The 23,429-nt window shown below is 45.9% G+C and overlaps 1 protein-coding gene across 1 annotated transcript in view; it reads right to left on the bottom strand.

Annotated features, from left to right (window-relative positions):
* Positions 1-23,429, bottom strand: part of LOC138513860 (Golgi membrane protein 1-like) — a 191,322-nt gene that overhangs the window by 100,623 nt on the left and 67,270 nt on the right. Inside the window, exon 2 of the mRNA XM_069628975.1 lies at positions 16,054-16,197. Coding sequence (XP_069485076.1) covers positions 16,054-16,182 — 129 coding nt within the window. The 5' untranslated portion in view covers positions 16,183-16,197. The remainder of the gene's footprint in view (positions 1-16,053; positions 16,198-23,429) is intronic.

Genomic DNA, 23,429 nt, shown 5'->3' with positions numbered 1-23,429 from the left:
GAAAGCGTGCATTAGGTCTTTGGATTGAGAAATCCCAGAGAATGGCTAATGATAGAAGTCTATGATCACTTTCCTCCTGATCAGAAACGAGCAGAGTTTGTATGCTCTGTAATAATTATGCTTCAACATAGATGTAGGCAATGGTACTTCTACTATTCCCTCTGTGCCAAGTGTGTTTCTGGGGTAGATCACCAGAAACCGCCCCACTGACCATGTAAAAGTTTTGATCTTGCATGAAGGAAGTCCATGTATGTACCTCTTTAGTGGCTCTATCCGTGTGCCAGCAATCAAGATTAAGGTCCCCCATAATGATGGTATGTGTGATGAGTGCACATTTGAGAATCTTGTCCAGAAGTCAGGCTAAACCATGATAGAATGCCAAATCTGCCATTGGTACTGGGTTGTGATACATGTTTAATGGCATTGTTTGTACATGATATTTTAACCAACTGGATGTAAGCACTCTCAGAGTCCCATGGTGTTATCGACAGGCCTGAGGCTGTGTTGACTGCCACCACTAAATCAGATTCTGGTCCTGCCTCTGCCAAGCATAACTGGTAATAAAACTACATCATAATTGTCCCACACTGGCGTGACTGATAGCCATGTCTCTTGCATTGTAATAATTCTGCTAGAGGCCAGAACATTTTTTGATCGAGGATTGCAAGTGGGAATGTCCCCTTGTATTCCAACATGCAATATTCAGCACTGCACGGGAGGGTCGAGGTGGTAGTCTGGGACAGACGATAAACCCTCTGCTACCGCCTGTGTGCTTTGGTAAATATTGAGTTTGGAAAGGACGTGTTGTGGTCTGGCTGCTATTCTATCAGGATATTGTGCGATTAAGAAACCTATCTTAAACAACCCCATTTTGGCTTGCCAGATGGTGTTCATGACCACACCAGATTTTATCCAAAGCTGCACCACAGAGCACGATGACTCAGAGATAAATTAAAATTGATCAATGTCACTCAAGACAACATCCACTAATTCCACCAGATCACTGAAAATATTCAGGACGCTGCGCCTATTATGGTCATACGATGGAAACTGGCCATCTCTACACTTCATTATGAGCGTATGACATGGCGAGTTCACAGGATGAGCATCTCTAGATGAATTATTGTACACAAACCTAGTATGTACAGTATGTGGATGACAATGAGCTACATTAGCACCCTCGCCTTGTCTCATGGGACATTCAATAGCCCTCGTCAAAACTACTGACAGAGCAGCAGATGTGAGGGTCGGGAAACACAGTACTAGCTGCAGGTTGGCCCATAGGGTTTTAAGCAGGATTTCCAGTTAGGGGAACCAAATTTTGAACCTCGGAGTTGGCAGGGCGAGCTGCAAGATAGAGATCCACCATATTATGTAGATCTTTAATTGTCATTTGGGTTTCAACTTCGCCAATCAGAAGGGGGCCACAGGTAAAGAAAAGGAAACTGCTTTCCTGGAAGAGTTTATAGGGGCAGCATGTTTGTCTACCTTGTCCCCCTCCCGGATAGAATGTATAAGATTGTTCAACGGAGAATAAGAAGTGGGGGATTTGGCCTTCTCTGATCGAGGAGCTGCCACCATGGCCTGATGTTGAAGGTCATTGGGAACATTTGGTGCAGAAAGACCCATGATTTTTATACCAACTATTGTTTTTTGGGGCTTAGATGATTGGTCAAGTGCTTGAAAAAATGCATTCATTGTGCCTCTTAGGGGTTTTGTGGCGGGCATATTTTTTGTTTTCTTTATAAATGTGCGCTGGCCTTTCGCTGCACGCTTAGTGTGTAAATGATTTTGATTTTGTTTTGGGCCCCTTGTGGCAGCTCTAGTGGGTTGTTGTTGAGGGCTCACCCCACCCTCGCCCCAAGGAACTGAAGACATCATAGGCAAGGTGGATCAGAAATCCATGACTGGTCTCCCCTAGGATTTTGCTCGATAGGACAGATTATGCCCGGGATGACTGGTAGATGAGAGTTGGGCATACATAGTAGGACTTGAGAGTCTCCTGCTACAGGAGCCAATGATTGATGGCCAGGCACCTCTGGTTCAGTCGAATCAATGATGGGTAATTTAGATATTGTGGGCACTTGAGTCGTGTTGATATAGCACAATGATTGATTACCCTTTAACCATGTAGTCAACTCCTCCACCTAAGTAGTTTGTGTGGAGAGTTTACTGTCTACAGTTTCATACAATTTCACCAGGCTAACAAGAGTGGTATTGATAGCCATTAATGGTGGAAGCATAGACAGGTAGTGCGGAATTGGGTCTCTAAAAGGGGAACGCGGCAGTCTTGGGGTTGGGTGAATAAATGAATCCGCCAATGATTGAATTTGTGCCATAGATGAATTCAAAGTAACAACCTCAGAACTACATGAACGGTCCTCCTCAACAATTGAAATGGGTGACTCGCACTGACTAGCATATATAGAGATGCCAGATGTATCATGTATAAGCATAGGGAATGCAATCGGAGAGAGGGGACAAGAAGGAACTAACTCAGGGTATTTCCCTTTACTGAAGCCAGAATCGTGTGGTCAGATAGCGGATGTGAGTTTGGCCTCACATTAAATGTTTGTGTTGACCTACAAGAAATGTTGGCTGTGGAGGGCACATGAGGTTTAGTGGACGCTGCAAACCGAAAAGGAGATGCATGCGGGGGAGCACAGGATATAGGGGCACACAAGGGCGTTCTTAGCAGGGTGATTGTGAGAGCAGCATGAAACAATTGTGGAGTGATTAGTGGGGTGGCTATGGCATTGACCTCCGATGAACACAACGGCCTGTGCAAAAGAGGGCCCGGCATGTTTGATTTTAGGGGGTACATTGTAAAGACCATGTCAAGCCTAGCTGTAAATGTAGTAACAACGCCCTTAGTTGTAAAACAGATACCACAAATACCACTGATACACTGATACAAGAAGCAGATGCTGCCGTGCCACTGCCTCACCGCCTCGCGGCTAAGTGGCAAAGCGGGTACTTCTACGGGTGCTTACACAGGTGCGCACGCGCTGTGCGCGGGCGTGCACAATTTATGAAAGTACGGCTCTGCAGTGGGCGGGCAGTCGGCGGGCCAAGCAGCAACTGCAATAGAAAACACACAGTCAGCTCGCATCTGTGCCTCCACACGAAGCAAACGTAGCAAACAGCTACTTAGGCACATAGAATGCTGGCACATAGAGCCTTCAAAAGTCACCTTAGCACCAAGTCCAAAAAGCCACAAGTCCAGTGAATCGTGCAAGCAGTGAGCAGCACACAACAGGAACCGGCAGGGAGACTCGTGACATGCACACTTTATGGAAGTACGGCTCTGCAGTGGGCGGGCAGTGGGCGGGCCAAGCAGCAACTTGTTTGATAGACAGGAACAGGGACAGGATTCGTATTTTGGTCTCATTTAATGGGGCCACTTTTCTGAACTTATGAATCAAAGAGAAGCCACATGTCACAAATCGTGTCCCATTAGTTGCCTCTCCTCTGGCTTATTTTCTCTTCTTTCCTTTTGCAAATCGATGTTTGTTTTTCAATGTTTACAATCCCTTCTTGATGTCACCGTCTTACACACTCGGACTGCTGAGCACCGCATGTAGACAGAGCTCCACACTAATACCATACCATACTAAAAGTCCATGTTGTCATGGGACAACGTAAACGCTGAAAATCCTCAAAGTAGTTAAAAACTAAACATTTGGAAAACACCAACTTCCATACTCATTTTGCACCATAACATACTCTTTATTTCATACTAAAGGTCCATGTCCGCATGCTGCGACCCTAAACTGCAAATCCTTAACCGTTTGAAATCTAAAACCCACTCACCACATCCAAACTATACCCGTAACCATCCATGCTTAAAAACACCAGATACCTGACTGAAATCCATCTATGTGCATCACAGTAAATGACACACGGATAAACACATTAAAAAAAATACTCTGGAATGTTCCACATAGTTAATTTCCCTCCAATCCATAGAACAAGCAACTTTAACCATTTTACCGAAATCCAGGCTCCATGGATCTGTCCCACGCCGTAACATCTAATTTCTTCAAACAAAAAAGAAGAAAAAAAAATATGCCGGACCGCCTCACAGCATACGGTGCCCTGACAATGCACCAACTCCTACACTATTGTGTCCGACCCTCGTGTGCATGAAACGACGTTGCCTCACTGCGTAGTATCCATACTACGGCACCTCTGAAGCCACTGGCAGCTACAGATGTATGTCGCTCCTCCTTCGTGATGCGTTTGAACACAAACTCACATTGGCTGCCGTGAACAACTAACGCAGCCCGGGCTTCATCACCGTAGACTTCCTGGTCACGTTGGATGACGCCAAAGAGTCCTCTACTAGAATGTTTCCATTCATTTTGCTCCGTAATGCCGTCAGCACAGAACACAGCGGGTAACAGCTCTCGACTTGCATGAGCATTCCATTCTTCCACCGACTCCCTACGGGATCTTACTGACGTCATCATACCTCATTCGACAGCAGGTCATAAAGAACTTCTCTTCCCCAACCATCAACTAATGCAGTGAACCGCTCGTTTCAAAGCAAAACCACGGCACATTATCTTCGATTGTCCGTAGAGCCATCGAAACTCCACAAAGCCCTCAATGTTGGCTTCTACACTTAGACCATTCCCTACTTGCCAGCTATGGTTACTGTTATGCAAATGATGACATCTCCCAGTTGAATCCAGCTCACTCCTGCCTCTTCCTCTTGCAATCAAGACAGACCCTTCTCCCTTGGGTACTTTAAATGTCCAATATGCTGGGGTTCCACAACTTGGGATGGGGACGCTCTTGACTTATCCTCGCAACATTTCCACAGCTGAGTGCATATTAAGCATACAGCTTGTGCTTCACCAGCATGTAGAACAGCTTCACCTTCTTAATATCTGGGCAAGGCTTCCCCCCTACCCCCAGCGAATGGGACACTTCCCACTCCTAGTCCCTGGGCTCAGCTCTGATCCACCACTAGGACAGCCCAACCTTCCAATTAGGGACTCTCTTCCTCCCCCTTTTGCCGCCCTGGGTGATGGGCCTTACTTGGTGTGGGGGCAGTGTTGTCCTTCTCCATCTTCCTGCACCCACCGCAGCAGGTTCACCAGCTTTCCTTCAGTTACACGCTCAGGTTCCTCTTGATAAAAGACCAGCTCGTCGCCAATGAAAAGAAGCAGCTCCCAGTCTTCTTAGGTTGACTTGCCAGGTTTATTGCATACTTCTTAGGTATCTTTACAGACAGTCAATCAAGTTACTTTTAAGTTACATAAAGGACATTAACACTGACGGCCCATCACCCAGGCAGAAGGCTAACCAACTGACAGGCTAGAACCTTCACTCACACATTCTAACACTCAGACATCAACACTCCACATGACCTCACAACATTCCTGCTTACCCAGTCAAGCCATACACAACAGTTAGACACGAAGCACATTCGCAGTCCTGCACCGCATTACACAAACACACATTTGTATGCATGAAGAACATGCATACCCAGCTCTATAGCTAGAGGACAAATACATACACATACTGTTAATGCTTTTATTATTTTCTCATTAGCCAAATGCAGTAACGCAGAACTGCAAGGGACAGGAGATCCAGAGCAAGCTTGCAGATGCTTAACACGAACAACCCTATGGGACTACAGGGATATATATGGAAGACCAAGTGTGACTAACGTATAGGGTACTTAGAATAACATGAACAGGTAGAATTTATGTTATACATCTAAGGAAAATTATAGAAGGCCCAAAAGACAATGAGGCTAAGACGGGGAGAGCTGATTCAGGCCGCACAGAGCACGAAGCAGGCTCACAGCCAAGGTCAGAGATACGCGGACACATTCCAGTCTCCAGACGACAAGGCGACCAGCTGCAGAGAAACTGAATAAATCCTCATAAATACAAGCATAAGAGCTCAATTTTGTGGTCTCTAAGCCCGTGGTACAGTCAAACGAGGCAATGCACAATTACCCATGGTGGGAAAGTAGAGCCAAACCCAGAAAGTCAGGATTCAGACGGCAACAAGTGTTGCAACATAAGGAGCGCATTCTCATAGGCAAAGGTGGTACACACAAGTTACAATACAGACACATAATCGTTCACATCACCTTGAAGAGGTGCACCGAGAGCTGAGAACCTAATGGAGTACCAGGCCTGGTGGGATCAGCTCTAACCAATCACATCTTAGAAAGCCAGTGGTGGATGGAAAAGGGTACGAACCATTGGCAAGCCCATTACTCTGCAACAATGTAATAGATAATTTCTTGGGGACAGGACAGGCCAGCCACCTGACGGTCAAGGACCATTAGAATAACCTCTATAAGGTTCTCCTATAGGTAATAGTACTCCCGATACCCAATTCTCTGTGATAATAGGTTTTTTGGGGAAGGTCCCAGGTGATGTCGACATACTTGTACAAAACTGTACCACGTGCCATAGAGAGCTGAGATGTATGGGAGGATTCTCATTGTCTTGTATTGACCCCTGTTGGTTTTATTTGCAATAAACCACAGTTCTAACTTGCCATTGACTGAGTCCTCTGTCTATGTTGGGGAAGGGTGTTGGGGCCCTCGAGAGTCAGGCGGACCCCCAGACCTCTGGTATACCATGGGAGAGATCTCCCACAACAAGTTGCTAGCATAGGATTGTTAGCTACACCAGCCCCGCATGAAGCCGACTCCTCCGCCGCAGAACCTGAGAGGCTGCAGGACCCCTTGTGTCTTTCGAGGAGTCAGGGAATGAGTGCCCACAAAAAGGCCATCAGGAGCCAGCCTCAGGAATATCCTGCCCAAGATTCATGAGGTGTCCAGCAGACCAGGAAGGGGAAGTGGCAGCTTTGGGTGACATGACAGCTGAGCATCGGCAGTAGACCATACAGTGTAAGTATTGACCCAGTCACACAGCAGCTGTAGGTTTGGGGCCAGGTATTGAGTATTGTGGAGTATTGTTTAGTATTGTTGAGCATTGTCAAGTATTCTCAAGGTATTGTCTAGCATCGTCAAACTTACTAGGGACAGGAGCAGAGGTAGATGTCATTATTTGTGGATAGGGCACATTTGGTTTTAGAGGTAAGCGGTTCTGGTGAACAACCTAGACTACTGACTCGAAGGACGGATGAGAGAAGTACATAAATTGTGATTTCCTGTGGGTCGGGTGGTTTAGCTTGGGTCATAAACTGAAGACCTAGCCCAGAGCGTTGGAGTACCTTATATGGAAACGCCCATCCAACAGAGTCGAATGCCTTTTGGCATGGACCGTCTCTACCTCCACCGGATATCAGAATCTACATTACAGAAAAGTGCAAACAGTCCATGCGATTTATTCTGTGTAGCTCTCCTCAGTAGAAAACTACTTTAGTCGAGAATTATGAGAAATGTGGAGGTGCTTCACTGATAATCAAGCTAAAATCGTTGCCAGCATTGTTTTATCTGTGTTGATTAACAATCATGGCCTGTGCAAAGAGCAGACCACTGGGTTTTTGTCAGGTTTTAACAGAGCAATGTTTAAAGCAGTCCTCTCGGTCCTTGGCAGAACCCCTTTCTTAATTGACATCTCATACATTGCCATCAGAAATGGGGCTAGTTCCTCAACATACTCCTTGTAGAATTCAGAGGGCAATCTATCAGTTCCAGGTGCCTTGTTGCTAGGTAAGGACTTCACAACAGCAATGAATTATTCAAGAGGTGTGTGTTCATTAAGTTGCAGAATTCTTGTTCTAACTAACCAACTTTGACACAGGCAAGTAATTGCCATATATCTGACTGAGATTTTTGAAACCTAGTTGCATATCGTATTATTTATGGCCTCTTCCCTACTCTCTCTACTGCCCTTGGGATCCTGTATTGCAGTAATATTAGATCCTCCTCTTTCAGTCCAATGGTCCAAGCAAGATTTCTTCCAGGTTTTTCACTTTCCCCATATCTTCTGGCTGATGCTTTGAGAAATAAAGATTTTACCTCCCCATTTGCCAGTTCCCTGAAATGTTAGATATTATTCCTGGTGACCCCTACAAGAGCTTTGTCTTCGGTTGTGGCATACTGTATTTTCAACATCTTAAGCTCTCTTTCTGATCTCTCACGCTCTGCGTGAACAGATCTAATAATGCCCGCTTTACACGTTACACTTGTGCCTCGGATGTAGCATTTGAAGAAACTCCGTGATTTCAACCATTCCACTTCACCTGAGGAGAAATCTTCTAATAGTTTTTCTTCTAATTCTTTTTTATTAGGCAGGGGGAGACCGCCCGCCTTTCCCCCACTTCCCTCTACCTTATCCTATCCCTTACCCCATAAAATGTACCTACTTACCTAACCAATTCTAAGAAAAAAGAAATCGCAAATTTCTGAGTAGGTGAAATTGGATTCGGTGAAATCTACAGTCTCAGCATTTGAATGCCTCCCAGACCACAGAAGGATCTTTGACTGAGCCTGCATTTCAATATCTCTTTCCACAGTCTGCCTCTAAAATGTTACAGATGTATGTATTAGGGTGGTTGCACCCCTGGATCCAGAGATGTAGGTTGAATAATAGTTTTGATCGCCCCAAGTGGGCACTGATGTGACCTTGCGAAGTGACCGGGGCACTAAAAGCATTTTTTTGTCCCAAAACACTGCAGCATTTCGAGACAGGAAAAAGAAAAAAGACCAAGAAATTGGCTGCCGGGAAAGGGAACAGAAAACAGAAGCGTTCCCAGCATATCCGCTCCCAAAAAAAAAAGAAGATAGGTGGGGGTTGGAAAAAAAAAACAACGTACCTGAGTCCCCGGCAGGGGATGATGGAAGTCTCCAGCCGTGTGGAGACTCAGAGCAGGGTTAACCACGCTCCGAGTCCGCACACGGCTGGAGGCTGCCATCGTCCCCCACCGGGGAGGGTTGTAGGTCATTTGGTCGAAAACCAAATGATCGAATGTCATTTGATCGAGAGTCAAATGGTCGAAAAAATTGTCGATTTTTAAAAAAAAAATTCATTTTTTTTTTTTATGGGGGGGTTCCCCCCAACCTCCCTTTATAAATAAATAAATTCAACCTTTTTTTTTTCGACCATTTGACTTTCGAGCAAATGGTCATGCGATCTTTTATTTTTGACCATTTGACCGGACACCCCGGGGACAAAGCAGGCTGAAGGTAAGTGGGGTGGGGAGGTGGGAGGGAAGGGAATACAAAAAAAAAAACATACCTGAGTCCCCGGTAGGTGGGGCGAAGGCAGCCTCTCAGCTGTGGGGAGGCTTGGAGCGGGGATGACCCCACGTCGACCCTCCACATTGGCTGAGGGGCTGCCACGCCCCCCGCCGTAGAAAAGGCAGCTGGAATCCTGGCCGAGAATCGAGGGATTCTCGGCCAGGTAAAGCCCCGGCGAGGGCCAATCATAATGCCTGTTTCATTCTGATTGCGCCCTCGCCGGGTACTAATGTATTATACAATGTCTCTTTCCTTCCGATTATCCCTGATACCATGCATATTTCAAGACATGATTGTTCAGTCCCCACCATTTTCATCTGCTTTTATTATTTAGCCTCTCAAAAAAACGTCATCCATTTAAAGTCTGATCAAATTACCGGATCATATTAATCTCCAATTACATGTAACACTTCTCGGAGCTGATTTGGCTTTTAGTGAAACAAAACAAATTTTAATCAACCCAGCCCCTACCCACAAATGTATCCAATCTAATCAGCCACACTTCATTGCAATGTGGCTGGGCAGGGCGCCAGGGTGGAACTACTGGCAAGAGAGATGAGAGCGTGCTGCTCCAAGATGATGGCGCCAATGGTAAGGAAAGGTCTTTATTCACTAGTAGCGTCAGGAACAGCTCAGACCGCCATGCTTCTCCAACCCAATACAACTGACAATCAATGTTCCTAGAATTTTACTGCACCGATAATCTAGAATGGAGGGGACAAGGAAGGAAAAAGAAGGGGGCAGGGAGAAGGTACAAGGGAAAGCATGGCAAGACCATATGACAGAATTTAACCCCCCATCCCCTTACACCAGAAACAGGGAAAAGGGTTACCAATGCTCAGGGAAAGGAGCGTATAGCACACACTGTATAATACAATGTTGAGATGTTGGAGGGTTATCAAGCAATTTGAGTAGCAGTTCTAGAATAAAGGGTATCCCATGATCTGTGATGACTCATTCAGCCCAAGCAAGCAAGCGTATTGATCCTTCTCAGCCTCCCCTCCGAAATCTTCTTTCTTTCGCCATCATGTTTTTCAACCAACGCTGAAATCTGCAAACATTACATTGAAGTTGTCCCGTTGAATCCCATCGCCCGCTCCTTCATTCAACAGGGTTTGGGTGATCCTCTGCTTATCTCCCTCAGCCTCGTACTGTGGCTCTGCAAGTCTGCCAGATTGCACCACTGGGAGAGAAGCTCACCCAAACCCAGCGACACACAAGCTCTCCACTGACCGTTGCCTCTTCACCAATGAACATCTCTCTGCATGCATAGTACTCCAATCAGCGGCTCCATATTGTGGACTCTGGCACTTCACGCTCTGTGTCTTATCTGCTCACTGAGGGGAGCAAGAATTTAAGTGAAAGACAACTTTTGGACCTACACCACCTGGAGTTTACTAGCAGGTGGGGCGAATCCCACCCTTGGCTCTCTTAGCTCGATGGCGCACTTTGGGCATCTTTGCGGCTGGTCTTCCCCCCACACCACTCGCCATCCGTGCTCCCGCTGCTCCAAGCCCCGCTGCTCCAGTCGGCAGCTCAAGGGGCTGCTACTGCCAGAGTTTCTCACACTAGGCAGTTTATGTAAATGCTCCTGAGCACACCACAAAGCTTACATTAAGGTTTCGCCCCCACACAATCAGCATTTCATTTGATAAAGTACCCTCTCACCTTCTGGGGCTCCTCGAATATGTGGCCATCTTGGTCACTGCGCAATAGGGGCTCCGCTTGCATGCATCATTTTAACATCAATAGCAGTATCCTCATCAAAAAAAGTACAAGCTACGATTAAAATTTGAAAATTAAGATTAAAAAGCTATCATGTTCCCTCTTCCCTGGGGCAAATACACTCAAGAGAGCATTTAGTGCCCACTTAATGCATATTCATAGCTGCATGTATGATCGGTCCTTTCTATGTGCGGCTCAGAGCTTCCCACACTCAGGCCGGTTCCCTGCCTTCTTCTGGGTCAGATTCTTCTTCTGCTTCCCCTTCCTCTGCTGTTGGCTTGTTATATAATTTACCTTCTCTAAACCCCCCAATGTTTATTCGAGGTGTTATTGAAAGCTGAAGAGCTTCATATTGATTTGCTCCCACTTGTTTCTGGCTGGTGAAGCTCCTCAAAGTTCGTCAATAATGTTTCCATACTCTGGGTTCATTTTCATCAGTGTTCCTTTCCCTTAGAGTTTTGGGCCTCATTACAACTTTGCCGGTGCAAAATGAACATGCCGGAATTACCATATACTGGCACGTTTCCACGCCGGCAACGTACAAGTTTGCCAGTGGGGTGGAGGAATTACCTCCAGCCAAGAGCTAGAGGTAATACCGCCACCCTACTGGCAAAAATGAACGGTATTACCCGTGCCAGTAATACCAGATACCGCCCCATGGAGTCCAATGGGACTCCACGGAATTGAGATTTACCACCATTACCGGCACGTGTAATCTGGCGGTGATACCGCCAGACTGAGTGCCAGTAACAGTATTTTCGTTTGCTGGTATCCTGGCAGAATTACCACCAGCATACCGGCAAACCTGTAATGAGGCATCTGGTTGGATTAATAGTTACATTGGGTAGGCCTCAGGTCATTCAGAGCTGGATAGCTGTGTGTGCAGAAGTGAATTGTACCCTTGTTTTCCTGTTCACAATACATTTTAAAGCACACCCCCATTCTCATCAAGAGAATAGACTTAACCTAGGCTTCGGCTTCCTATTACTTTCAAAAGTGCATAAACAGTATCATGAAAACACCTTTATTACTGTAATGTCCATTAATTGGGTATTTATAATGCATCTATGCACAATGTGTTTCAAGGCACAACAAGACAAGGGGGGAGCAAGGATGACAAAAACAAAACGGTCCTTCTAGGCCTTGTGACATTTGGATTGTCCAAACACAGTAAGAAGAAGTGCGGGAAGTGCCGGTCAGGGTGGAAGGACCCGTGAGAAAGCGAGTGCCAGGGGAGACCAGGTGGACAGAGCCAGGGGAAAGCAGCAGTGCAGGGGAAGGAAGGACCACGAGATAAGTGCAATGTAAGGGGCTGGAAGGGCTAAAAGGGTGCAGGCGCAGCCAGGCTAGTGCAGGGGGAGGGGCCCGGAAGGGCAAGTGCAGGTTGAGGGGGTGGGGGTTCAGAGGAGACCAAGGGCAGGGGTAGACTGGACGAATGGGGCCTGCTGCCCTGTAAGAGTCTGAAGGAACCAGGCAGCCAGTCAAGAGGCAGGCGGGGGCATTAGCAAGGGAGGGGGAGAGGGAAAGAGGAAGAGAAAAGGAAGGTCTTGAGAAGCTTCTGGAACTTGAGGAGATCCGGCTCAAGTCTGAGAGGGTCAGGGAGGCCATTCCAGAGGGAGGCGCCAGTGTGTAGTTTATTCAACATGTATGCAGCCTCGATTTCTATGTGTCTGCAGGGCTCGACCGGGAACCAAAAGTGGCTCTGGAAGTGTTTTTTTCAAATTGGGCCCATATTACACTGTGCGAGGGAATGTAAGGAGCAAGACTAACCCATCTAAGTAGAGTTTGGGGAGGTTCTCCCCTCAAGACAATGCAGAAATAAATGGGTCTAAAAGTTGAATTTTGAAGCAAATGTTTAGTATGTAAAGATTAGAAAGTAGTTATGCTTAAAGAATTGACATATAGGATTTGTTAAGAGTGAGGAATAATACACGCTTTATATGCTTTATAACAAATTCCTTAGTTCACAAGGATATGGGGGTGGGCGGGAGATGGGAGGAAGTGGGTGAGTAGATAGGAGAGAGGATAAGGAGAGAAGAAAAACAGCGTATCCACACAAAAAGGGCCCATGATGTAGAGACCCAGCAAAATCTGTAAAATTTTTGTGCACTATCGGTCAAATGAATGTAAATATGTGTTACAGTTGTGCAGGCACCACTGTAGGAGTGGCTCCTCAGTACCTAATGGCAAGAGAGCTGATTACCTAGTGCTGTGGAATGCCGCGAGCAATGTTGGTGGGTCTGCTGTAGCAGGACCAGTGCTCCTGACTGGACTTTGGGTTGCAACTAGGGGTGCTCTCTCCAGGCAGTGTCTCCATTCTGGGGTGCTCATGGGTGCTTTGGTGCAATGGGTGAGTTGGTGGTCCCACCAAGCTGAGAATCACCTGACGCCCAGTGTGGGCTGGGTACTGGGGTCATTGCATCTGACCACTCATCATGGGTCCCTGACCTGGATCTGCTGGGCTCGCTCACTTAAGTATGCAGCTCCGCTTCAATGGTCTTGTGGAAGGTCAATGCTCTTGGCAGTCAGTTTCGGTATATCTAGGAGCCGCCAGTATTAATGGCGAAATTGGGAATGGGAATTAGTTACAGCCGGAATCACATCCTTGCGTTCATTTGAATTAAAAGGCCCTTGTCACTCAAGGGAGCCCAGTTAAACTTCCCAGGCACACACAGCAGCTTCCTTGTATGTGGATTCAGGCCTGAGGTTCCTGGAGGAAGGCCGGCATCTTTACATGTTCTCATGAATCCTTTGTGGAAATCAGTGTATAGCTGTTGGGAATACTTGGACTTTAGCGGGTGTCATTAGGCTGCTCCCACCAGGAACAGACAGCCTAAATACTAGTATGACTTCAAACAACCAATCATTCCTCATGTTGGAATGCATGTTCAGACCACTGCCCCTCCTAGACGATTTAGATTGCAAAACATATGTTAAACTATGGAATGGAGCACGGGACTGTGCAGCAGGGAGGTGGGATGTTATGTTATGGGTGGGGATAATTGGCGGGAGTAGGAAATCATAAAGGAGGAGTTAATCAGTAGTGTTACAATTGAATTATATAGAATATAGTATTCATATATACACGAGAGTCATAACACAAACTAACACTGCATCTACGAGTAGGCCTGAATCCTTGCAGGCCGTGTTTTCACAGAAACACAAAACAACAAGGCCTTATCCCTCACCTCGCCATTGCATTCCAGTTCCCAGACACATTTGCCCCCACATCAGTTAGGCCTTTGAACTAATTAGGTAGGAATGTGTGCAGCCGAAGAAGGGCTGCTGTCTAGCGCCAAGGTCTTATCCCTGAGAGCGAAGGCAGAGGTCTTGGGATGCCAAAACATGAACCAAGATTTAAGAACACCACCACCCCCCAGAATGACGGTCACTCTATTTGAACTACCAGATGTGCAGGGAGTGGGCTCTAAATCCTTTGTGAACTGGATTGATCAGTGGGACGCTAGGCTCACTCTTGGGGAGGGCAACTAATTAAGGGGAAAACAGAGAATGACATGATCTATTTTTTGTGCCAAGGAGAGCTAAGAATGATGCCCATACAGCGGGGAGGGCATGATGGGGATGCCAACGTGTCTGGGATGAGAAAAGAGCTGCTTTGTCCGCAAGGACCAGACTGACCTCGAAATTGCCCACTGAGTTCCCACTGATAACCAGGTGCGTGTCACATGGTTAGTATAGAAGGCAGGGTGGTGCCATTTGATGTTAACCAATTGCCTTGTAGCATTCCATGATGAACGAGGACGTTAATCATGTGTGAAAAAGATGAGTGAGAAGACAGTGGAACCAATCGGAGGATGGGCAATATGTAATTATTAGCATGTATATAGGCGGCAAAGAAAAAGGTGGATGGCGAGGCGCGCACTCCAGTTCCCAGTCAAATTAGACCTGATACAAAAATAACTGGTTTAGATCCCAAAAACTATTTAACAAGTATTAACAGGGTTGAATCCCAAAAAATGTCAACAAGTATATAGGCGGCAACCAATGAGGGTGAGGGATCAACACAGTATATTGAGTGTGTCATGAGTGACGATTTATGTGTTTATATTCTGAATCTTGTATGAAAGACGTCAGAGAGCACTATGGCAGTGGATTTGTCGCCCTATTCTTTTGTATACAAAATAAAAGCTCTTGTCTTTTTCCAAAGAGGGTGTATTTTCTTAGTCTAATCGCTGAGAGTTGCCCCGCACTCACAATGAGAGGGGGCGAGGATAGTCACCCTCAGAAAAAGGAGTATTGTGGCTAACCCTGATGCAAATAAGCCGGGGCCACACCTCAGATAGGGCACCCTGCCAGTTCACTTGATATCACAGCCATCAGGATGAGGATAGAACTAGAGAACCTGGTAATCCAGTATGGGAATAAAGACAGTCTGGGGACGCTGCAAGGTGCTCATAGCTTTTAGGCCATTAGGGCAAGCATCAACATTCAAAAACACACATAAAACTAGCCTGCATATACATACTGCATAACGCAAACAATTAAAACCTATTGGTTTTGATAGTGCTTATTTTGAAAGACAGGCTGCAGGAGACTTTATGGGCGTGAGGAACTGGTGGTGGGTTAAAGTGTCTTGTCCTATTAAAAAGGATTTAGTGTGGGATGCTTTGATTGTGGCGGTAGTCAGTTCATCTTTTATAAGCCACTTAATACCGCAGAGCAGTCTCTAAGGTTTGATCTGCATTGTCTTTCTTCCAAGACAAATGCGTTGACTCCTGAGCTATCCTCCAGGCCAAAGTAAGGTAAGTGTTCTTATATAGCACCTTCTTGCCAATAATTTTGGCCCCGCTGTTTGTGGCTTTGGAATATGACTGGCCAATGGTGCAATTTAGAGCATGTCAATCGAACCCTCTCCCTTTGAAGCATGTTCAACGCAATAGTACACATTCAGTGATAGATTAGATGTGACACAAAAGCCTTTAGTTCCACATCTAGCTCATCCAGAGCTTCTATTCCACCACGCAGATCCCACTTGGTCTCCAGCTTTACTCTACCGCTTTCTAGCCATTGTCGCTTCCTTGTGTTACTGGGCTGGGATAGGACAAGGCAGTGAACCATTTGCAGAGGGTGATATGCAGAGAACAGTAGCGGCCACATAACTCCTTTTTTGAGTGGTATGATCTTACCCGATAAATGACACTCCGGTTAAATTCAGACCAGTAGGTGTACCCCAGCAAGGCCATGCAGGCCAGGAGAATCACCACGAGGGTGGCAGGGGTCCGAAGTCGTGATGTCTCAGGCAAAAACCCCATCATGGTAATAAAGGCGTCCTAGGAATAGAAAAAATAAAAACAACTTCTTGAATTAGCTGTTCCACGAGCCATAAAGTGCATAGGATAAAACTGGCATGTCGCAGAGGGAGGTTTCAAGACAAACCAGTGGACCTGGAATATAAGTTGTGTTAGGAAACAGATGCTCACATTTACAGCGTGCAGTTACATGCGAACGAGTCTTCCGTGGGCTAGGAATACTCCCAGAGGCACTGCTAGTGGAACTCATTTTGCCCCAGGACATAATTTGACGGCGAGGAGCAGCTACATGTAGACATACCTGTAGGTGTCTCAGCACTTCCACATTTTGGTAATTTGCACAGGGAAGTTAAATGTGTAGGGCAAAAGTCGGCATATATACATGCACACCGCTTTTTGCCCTGCACATTAGCTCTCCACCCTGTAAATGACTGAATGTTGTCTAGCATGCTATGCAGTGTTTACTATTACAATTAAACACTGCCAGCCATGGATGCATAAAGCCGGCGGGATCCATAGGGATCTCCAGCATTTGGGCCAGGATGGAAATGCATGCCGGTGCAAATCCTGGGGCATTTGTATGGCAGAGAGGAATGGAGGCGGCGGAAACACAAGTTACATTCTGCCCCTCCTCTCTGCCTACGAATGGATGAAAATGGGGCGTGACATTAATGGAAAGCATAATAATAATTTGACGGCAAGGAGTCGCAACGTGTAGACATACCTCTAGGTGTCTCAGCACTGCCACATTTTGGTAATTTGCACAGGGAAGTGTAAATGTGTAGGTCAAAAGGCGGCATATATGTATGCACGTCGCTTTTTGCCCTGCACATTTGCACTCGCCTTGTAAATGACTGAATGCTGCCTAGCCTGGTAGGCAGCATTTACTATTACAATGAAGCACTGCCAGCCATGGATGCATAAAGCTGGCGGGGTCCATAGGGATCTCCTGCATTTGCGGCAGGATGAAAATGCATGCCGATGCAAATCCTGGGGCATTTGTATGGCAGAGAGGAATGGAGGCGGCGGAAAGACAAGTTACGTTCTGCCCCTCCTCTCTGCCTACGAATGGATGAAAATGGGGCGTGACATTAATGGAAGGCGTAATAGTAATTTGAGGGTGAGGAGCTGCAACGTGTAGACATACCTGTGGGTGTCTCAGCATTGCCACATTTTGGTCATTTGCACAGGGAAGTGTAACTGTGTAGGGCAAAAGGCAGCATATATGCATGCACACCGCTTTTTGCCAAGCACATTTGCACTCCGCGGTGTAAGTGACTGAACGCTGCCTAGCCTGGTAGGCAGCATTTACTATTACAATTAAACACTGCGCCATGCATGCATAAAGCCAGCGGGCTCCATAGGGATCTCCAGCATTTGCGCCAGGATGAAAATGCATGCTGGTGCAAATCCTGGGGCATTTGTATGGCAGAAAGGAAGGGAGGCGGCGGAAACACATGTTAGGTTCTGCCCCTCCTCTCCACTTACAAATGGATAAAAATGGGGCGTGACATTAATGGAGGGCGTAAAAGAATTACACAAGGCTTTTACGCCTTCCATTAACATTATGTCCCATATGAAAATGTGCTCTAGTGTGTTTAGGGTCTTTGACAGTTGGGGAACTAGAATATTTTAAGATGTTTTCTGAAAGTGAGGAGGTTTAGGCAGGATCGGATGTGAAAGATGGGAAGCAGCGTGGTTGATCCAGAATGGCTAGGTTTTGGACACAGAAGGGGGCGTAGGATTGGTGCTGGTGATGTCTCTGAGGTGTGATCTTGTTTTAGAGGTGGAAGAAGGGCTGATCCTGTGATCTAAGGTTACGTGCATTGGAAAGCGGGCCTTCTCGGCTTAGGAAGGTCCTTTCCTTTTCTGGCAGGTGAGGAGCTTTGATACTTGAGGACACAGGCTCAATTGGTATTTTTGGGAGCCTCTCTGGTCCGCATGGGTTAAGTTAAGTGTCACGTTGAAAATGTGCTCACCTATGGAGTGCAACATTTGGGGAAAATGTATCAGAGTCATCTCTTCATGCTTCTAAGATGGGAAAAGTCACTCTTGCCCACACCCTTGATTTGTGAGGACGTGGGCACTGGTAGATTTCCAGATTTTTTGTCAGACTAACCAAAGGTCACGAAATGGCTGAAGAAGTGTGGAGATTAAAGGACATGCATTGCAGTCAAGTAGAGGGCCAAAGTCCTGGAGTCCGTAAATTAGATGTGTGTGCAACTATAGCAGACCAGTGCAAACACATTAACGGTAAGTAGAACTAAAACAAGATACACTATTTGATATTCCTCCCAGACTGTAACTCAAAGGCCCCCATTCTGAAGGCCGTGCTGTCCGGTAGTGTGCACACGCAAGGTCATGAGCTGTCATTGCACACAACTGAGAAGGATCCGTTAATGTCTGCATGCAGGTGTAGAAGAAGGGTGTGTGGAAACACGGAATCCATCTGGGCTCGCACACCCTTTACCTCACACACACGTCGGCATACGCCAGGGGTGTTGCTAGGTCTGCAAAAGATCCGGGGCTACACTAATGTCAGGAGTATCAGGACTCGGGGCTAGCTAGCCTTTTGGTTATAGCCCCTGAGCTTCTATACGGGGCTACAGACAAAAGACCCTGGGCTATAGCCCCCTTCCAGGGGAGTTGCTCGGTCTGAAAAAGACCCAGGGCTACGCTGATGTTGGAACTGTTGGGACTGGGGGCTAGCTAGTCTTTTGGCTGTAGCTCCTGAGATTCTATCCGGGGCTACAACCAAAAGACCAGGGGCTATAGCCCCCTTCCAGGGGAGTTGCTAGGTCTGGAAAAGACCCAGGGCTACGCTGATGTTGGAACTGTTGGGACTGGGGGCTAGCTAGTCTTTTGGCTGTAGCTCCTGAGATTCTATCCGGGGCTACAACCAAAAGACCAGGGGCTATAGCCCCCTTAGCCGCCCCTAGCAACGCCCCTGCCCCCCTCAGAACCCCCCTAGCAACGCCTCTGTCATGCGCACATCCGAGTTCCTGAATTGCAGCACACATGGCAGAACCTGCCCCCTGGATTGGCACGGATTGCATTGCTGCAGCTGCGTGGGTTTCTGCATATTAGTGATGGCCACAATGGGAATGCTTGCTGGCTTTGAAAAGTGCACGTCAGTGTGGACTTCCAGACCTGCCTCATGGAGTTTCTCTAGGCACGCATTCCTTATCCCAACAAGCATGGAAACGTGTGAATACAGACTTTGGGATAACATGTTTTCATCCTTCAAAAACCTCACCCACGTCAACGAGAATAAGGGCGTATGCCAGAAACATTTTATCACACTTTATGAAGCTTTCATAGTTTAATTCTTACTTTGGTTGCCAACTGTACCAATGTGAGTTCTGTTCTGTGGGGTATAATTTCCTTGTATCCTTTTGAAACATGTTAAAGAATTTCTATGTTTGTCCCCCTCCCCCTTTCCGTTTATGTGTGACTACCTGTGCTCTCAAACAAACTGCCCCCTCTGTATGGTGCGTTATTTTGCGCCGGTCATAGTTGGTGCAAAAAGGCCCTCACTGGCTCCACAGAAAACAAACACTCAGGACCTAATTCATGGAATTCATTGCACAGTGCAAAGTTACTTTGTACTGCCAACAAACACCCTGATTCCTGCAACGGTGCAAAGTGTATTTTTGTACTGCAAAGTCACTTTGCACTGCAAAAATACACTTTGCACTGCTCCACCCTTATTCATAGAACAGTGCAAAGTGTATTATTGTACATCAAAAATACTCTTTGCACTGCAAAAATACGCTTTGCACTGTTCCATGAATCCGGGTGTTTTTTGGCAGTGAAAAGCCACTTTGCACTACTCAATCCTGATTCATAGAACAATGCAAAGTGTATTTTTGTACTGCAAAGTCACTTTGCACTGCAAAAATACGCTTTGCACTGTTCAACCCTGATTCATAGAACAGTGCAAAGTGTATTTTTGTACAGCAAAAATACACTTTGCACTGCAAAAATACGCTTTGCACTGTTCAACCCTGATTCATAGAACAGTGCAAAGTGTATTTTGTTTTTTACTGCAAAGTCACTTTGCACTGCTCCATCCTGATTCATAGAACAGTGCAAAGTGTATTTTTTTTTTACTGCAAAGTCACTTTGCACTGCAAAAATACACGTTGCACTGTTCCATGAATCAGGGTCTTTTTTGGCAGTCTAAAGTCACTTTGTACCAGTGAAAATCCACTGTGTCCCGTGCAAAAAATGCCATGTATCAGGCCCTGATGTATGGGACAAAAGGCCCAGGCCGTTTTTATTCAAAACTTGACAAAAGTACGTATGGAGTATATGCAAGATAATAGGACCCCCCTTCCTCAAGACAAAGCATAATAATTCCGTCAGCGCAAGGGCTGTGACAACACCGGCACCAAGCACGGCAGCTACCACATGTGTCACCACACCACATAGCTTGCAATCAAATGTTCATATGGGGGGCACATGACCATCCATGGACGCCTTCACCTGATACCCAATGGGCATCTGGGGGGTATGAGCCTGGGCTTCATCACCAGAAGGCCTACTATGAGCCCCGACCAACCGCACCCAGAATCTTGGCATATTGATTTAAGAAGATTCCACGCTTTAGTCTCCTTCTCTCTCCTAAAATGTTCAAAGGGGTCCCATGAGGTTCCGCCACAGTGGGTGTCACCTACCGGTGGGCACACACTTCCCCACTGCAGCTACCATCCTTAAAAAGGAATAATCATGGGTGCAGAGGGGCAATTTTGCTATTACAATTCAATTTAGCCCCAACAAGGGACGTTTGCGGGCCAGTGCAAAAGTTGCAAAAGAGACATGGTTGTGTCGCTTCTGTGCCCTGGAAGTTGAGACGTTAAAACACTTGTTTGTGAATTGTGGGGCTCTTGAGACTGCTTGAAACCATTATTTGGGGTGCTACATGGTAAAGAACGGTATGACCTCTTGGGAACTGCTGTGGTACCATTTGTTGTTTAACTCTAACCATGCCCTTTTCATTGCTGCTATGATATATATGAAGTGGACTATTGAAGTGCACTAATGATGATGTAGTATGGTTCTGATTTAATCTGTTTACTTTTTAATGGTATGTAATTTGCTAATGCCCGCGTAATTTGATGTAATGATGATTTTAGATTTGTGATGTTAGTTGTGTGATTTGAGATGCAATGCTGCAATGTGTTATGGGATGTTGTTTTAAATGTACGTTTTGATTAATTGTATGATGACTTTAGATGTTTCCTATTGATGAGGAACAAATTATGTAGAATGCTGTGGAATAATCAAGTGTAACTGTTTTTCAAAGGTTTCTTAATGGATTGTTCTTTGTTATTGTCCTTTTGTGTGAAAAGTTTGCTAAACTACAACATGTCACGATTTATTGGACGGTCACTCTCAACTCAGGGGGTTCCCCCCCTCAAGCAAGGTGACGCACAACAAAGCACTTTGCAGATTCAACTTTAGTGAGGCCACCAACCTATATAGTTCCATTCAGCAAATACCCTCTTTAACACCAATAAGCTAGGAACTAGGACGGTGTATAGTAAGAATACATATTTATTTAAGTTTTTACAAAGAATAATAGAACATTCACAAAAGCATCAGGCAGCAATGCTGTGGCACTACACAATTTCAAATTACTTGCACCGATTGACTGACCTATTTTTCTAATGGACTTTCAGTTACTACAACACATAGGTAAAATTTAGAGATGGGCAGTCATCACTTTACATTGAATTTCTTGCAATTTCAACCCATAGAAAAATGTAAAACACCTGCTTCTTTCTCCCCGCAATCACCACCCTCCAGGCATCAAGCAGAGATGACCCCTTTGGTGTGACGGCACGGTACAGGGAGTGGGAGTGCCATGGAAAAATCGTATTGGCTTTTTATTTGAAAGGCAAGGTTTGGGAATTAACTCTCTGGGGAAAATCATTTTTCAAGACACAATAAAGTGAAATGCAAGGATTTGGGGATTCCGGTTTGAGAAGAAATAGCACTATTTTTCTGTTCTTCTGAAAAACAATTGATGTATGTTATGTTTTGTATTTTCTTTTGAAAGGTTGATTAAATTCAACCACATCAAATAAAAATAATAAAAATAGCACTAAATGGGACATTTCGTTTTGCACCACTCATATAAGGGAACTGCAATGCTTGGGGATTCTAGTTTGAAAGGAATGGGAAAATGTGTTTTACACACTCCACATTCACTTGAAAGGCAGAGCTTTAGTGTCAATTCTTTTGGGGCTTATGGACACACCCTTCTGCACAGAAGTCAGAGGTTTCAGAAAAATAGTCACCCAAGTACTTCTTGTCTTTACCGGCTCTAACACACTGGCCATGAACTTTGTTTGAACTCTAACAACACTCATACCGTGTTTTTTCTATATGGGAATTAATTGATTTAACTTTAATTAAATGTGCTAAGGGTCTACACAGTTTCACCACCCACTGTTATGTTCACCTGGTCTCTGCGGAGGCATTGGGGCAAGGTTGCAGCCCTCCCTGAACTTGAATCACCCCCTTTAGGCCTCTCCCTCAGTAAAAAAGCTGTGAGCGGTGGTAGGTAGTGATACTGCTCCTGTGTGGAGATAACAGTGTGTGAGTGCGCCAATCTGTGATTGTTGTACCTCTCGAACCCTTCACCCCAAAGTACCATTTCTGTGAGCATACACCGGCCCATAAAGCTCACCTGTGAATTATGGAAGATAAGCTCTCTGTCCTGCTACTTCTGGCAGGGGCGCGTCAAATGGGATCTAGTTCCTTCACTGATCCCTGATAAGGATTAGTGCAGTCCAGCTGCGACTATGCTTCTCCTTATGATTGGTAAGTCTTCTTGAGCTCTTGTGATGCTGTTCGTTCTGTTTAATGTCTTTATATGTTGCTCCTATTTATGCCCCCAATAATGTCTCTCTTCTGTTTTCATCACTTAAATGGAAATGCGGCCTCAATGCAGCTGTGAGACGCGAGACACGGCCGGATGGAAGATGGATACTACCGCAATGTTCGACAGCAGGTAAGTGATGTTTAGGGAAAAGTGCAAAGTATGGCGAAGCGCAACCTTAAACTGACTGTTTTTTCAATGTCTAACCATGGGCCTCATTACACGGATGGCGGAGAACCATGGCGCTATTAGCGCCATGGTTCATGCCGGTAAAATACCGGCACCGCCTTGGCGGAAAGGGGAATTACCGCCCCATTCCAAGGTTGGCGGGGCGGTAATTCCCCCTTCCACCATTGCCCTTCCC

The sequence above is a fragment of the Ambystoma mexicanum genome, chromosome 12 (assembly GCF_040938575.1).
Source record: "Ambystoma mexicanum isolate Mex_15411 chromosome 12, UKY_AmexF1_1, whole genome shotgun sequence".
Taxonomy (NCBI): domain Eukaryota; kingdom Metazoa; phylum Chordata; class Amphibia; order Caudata; family Ambystomatidae; genus Ambystoma; species Ambystoma mexicanum.
Note: the sequence above shows the minus strand (reverse complement) of the source record. Positions and strands in the feature narration are given on the sequence as shown.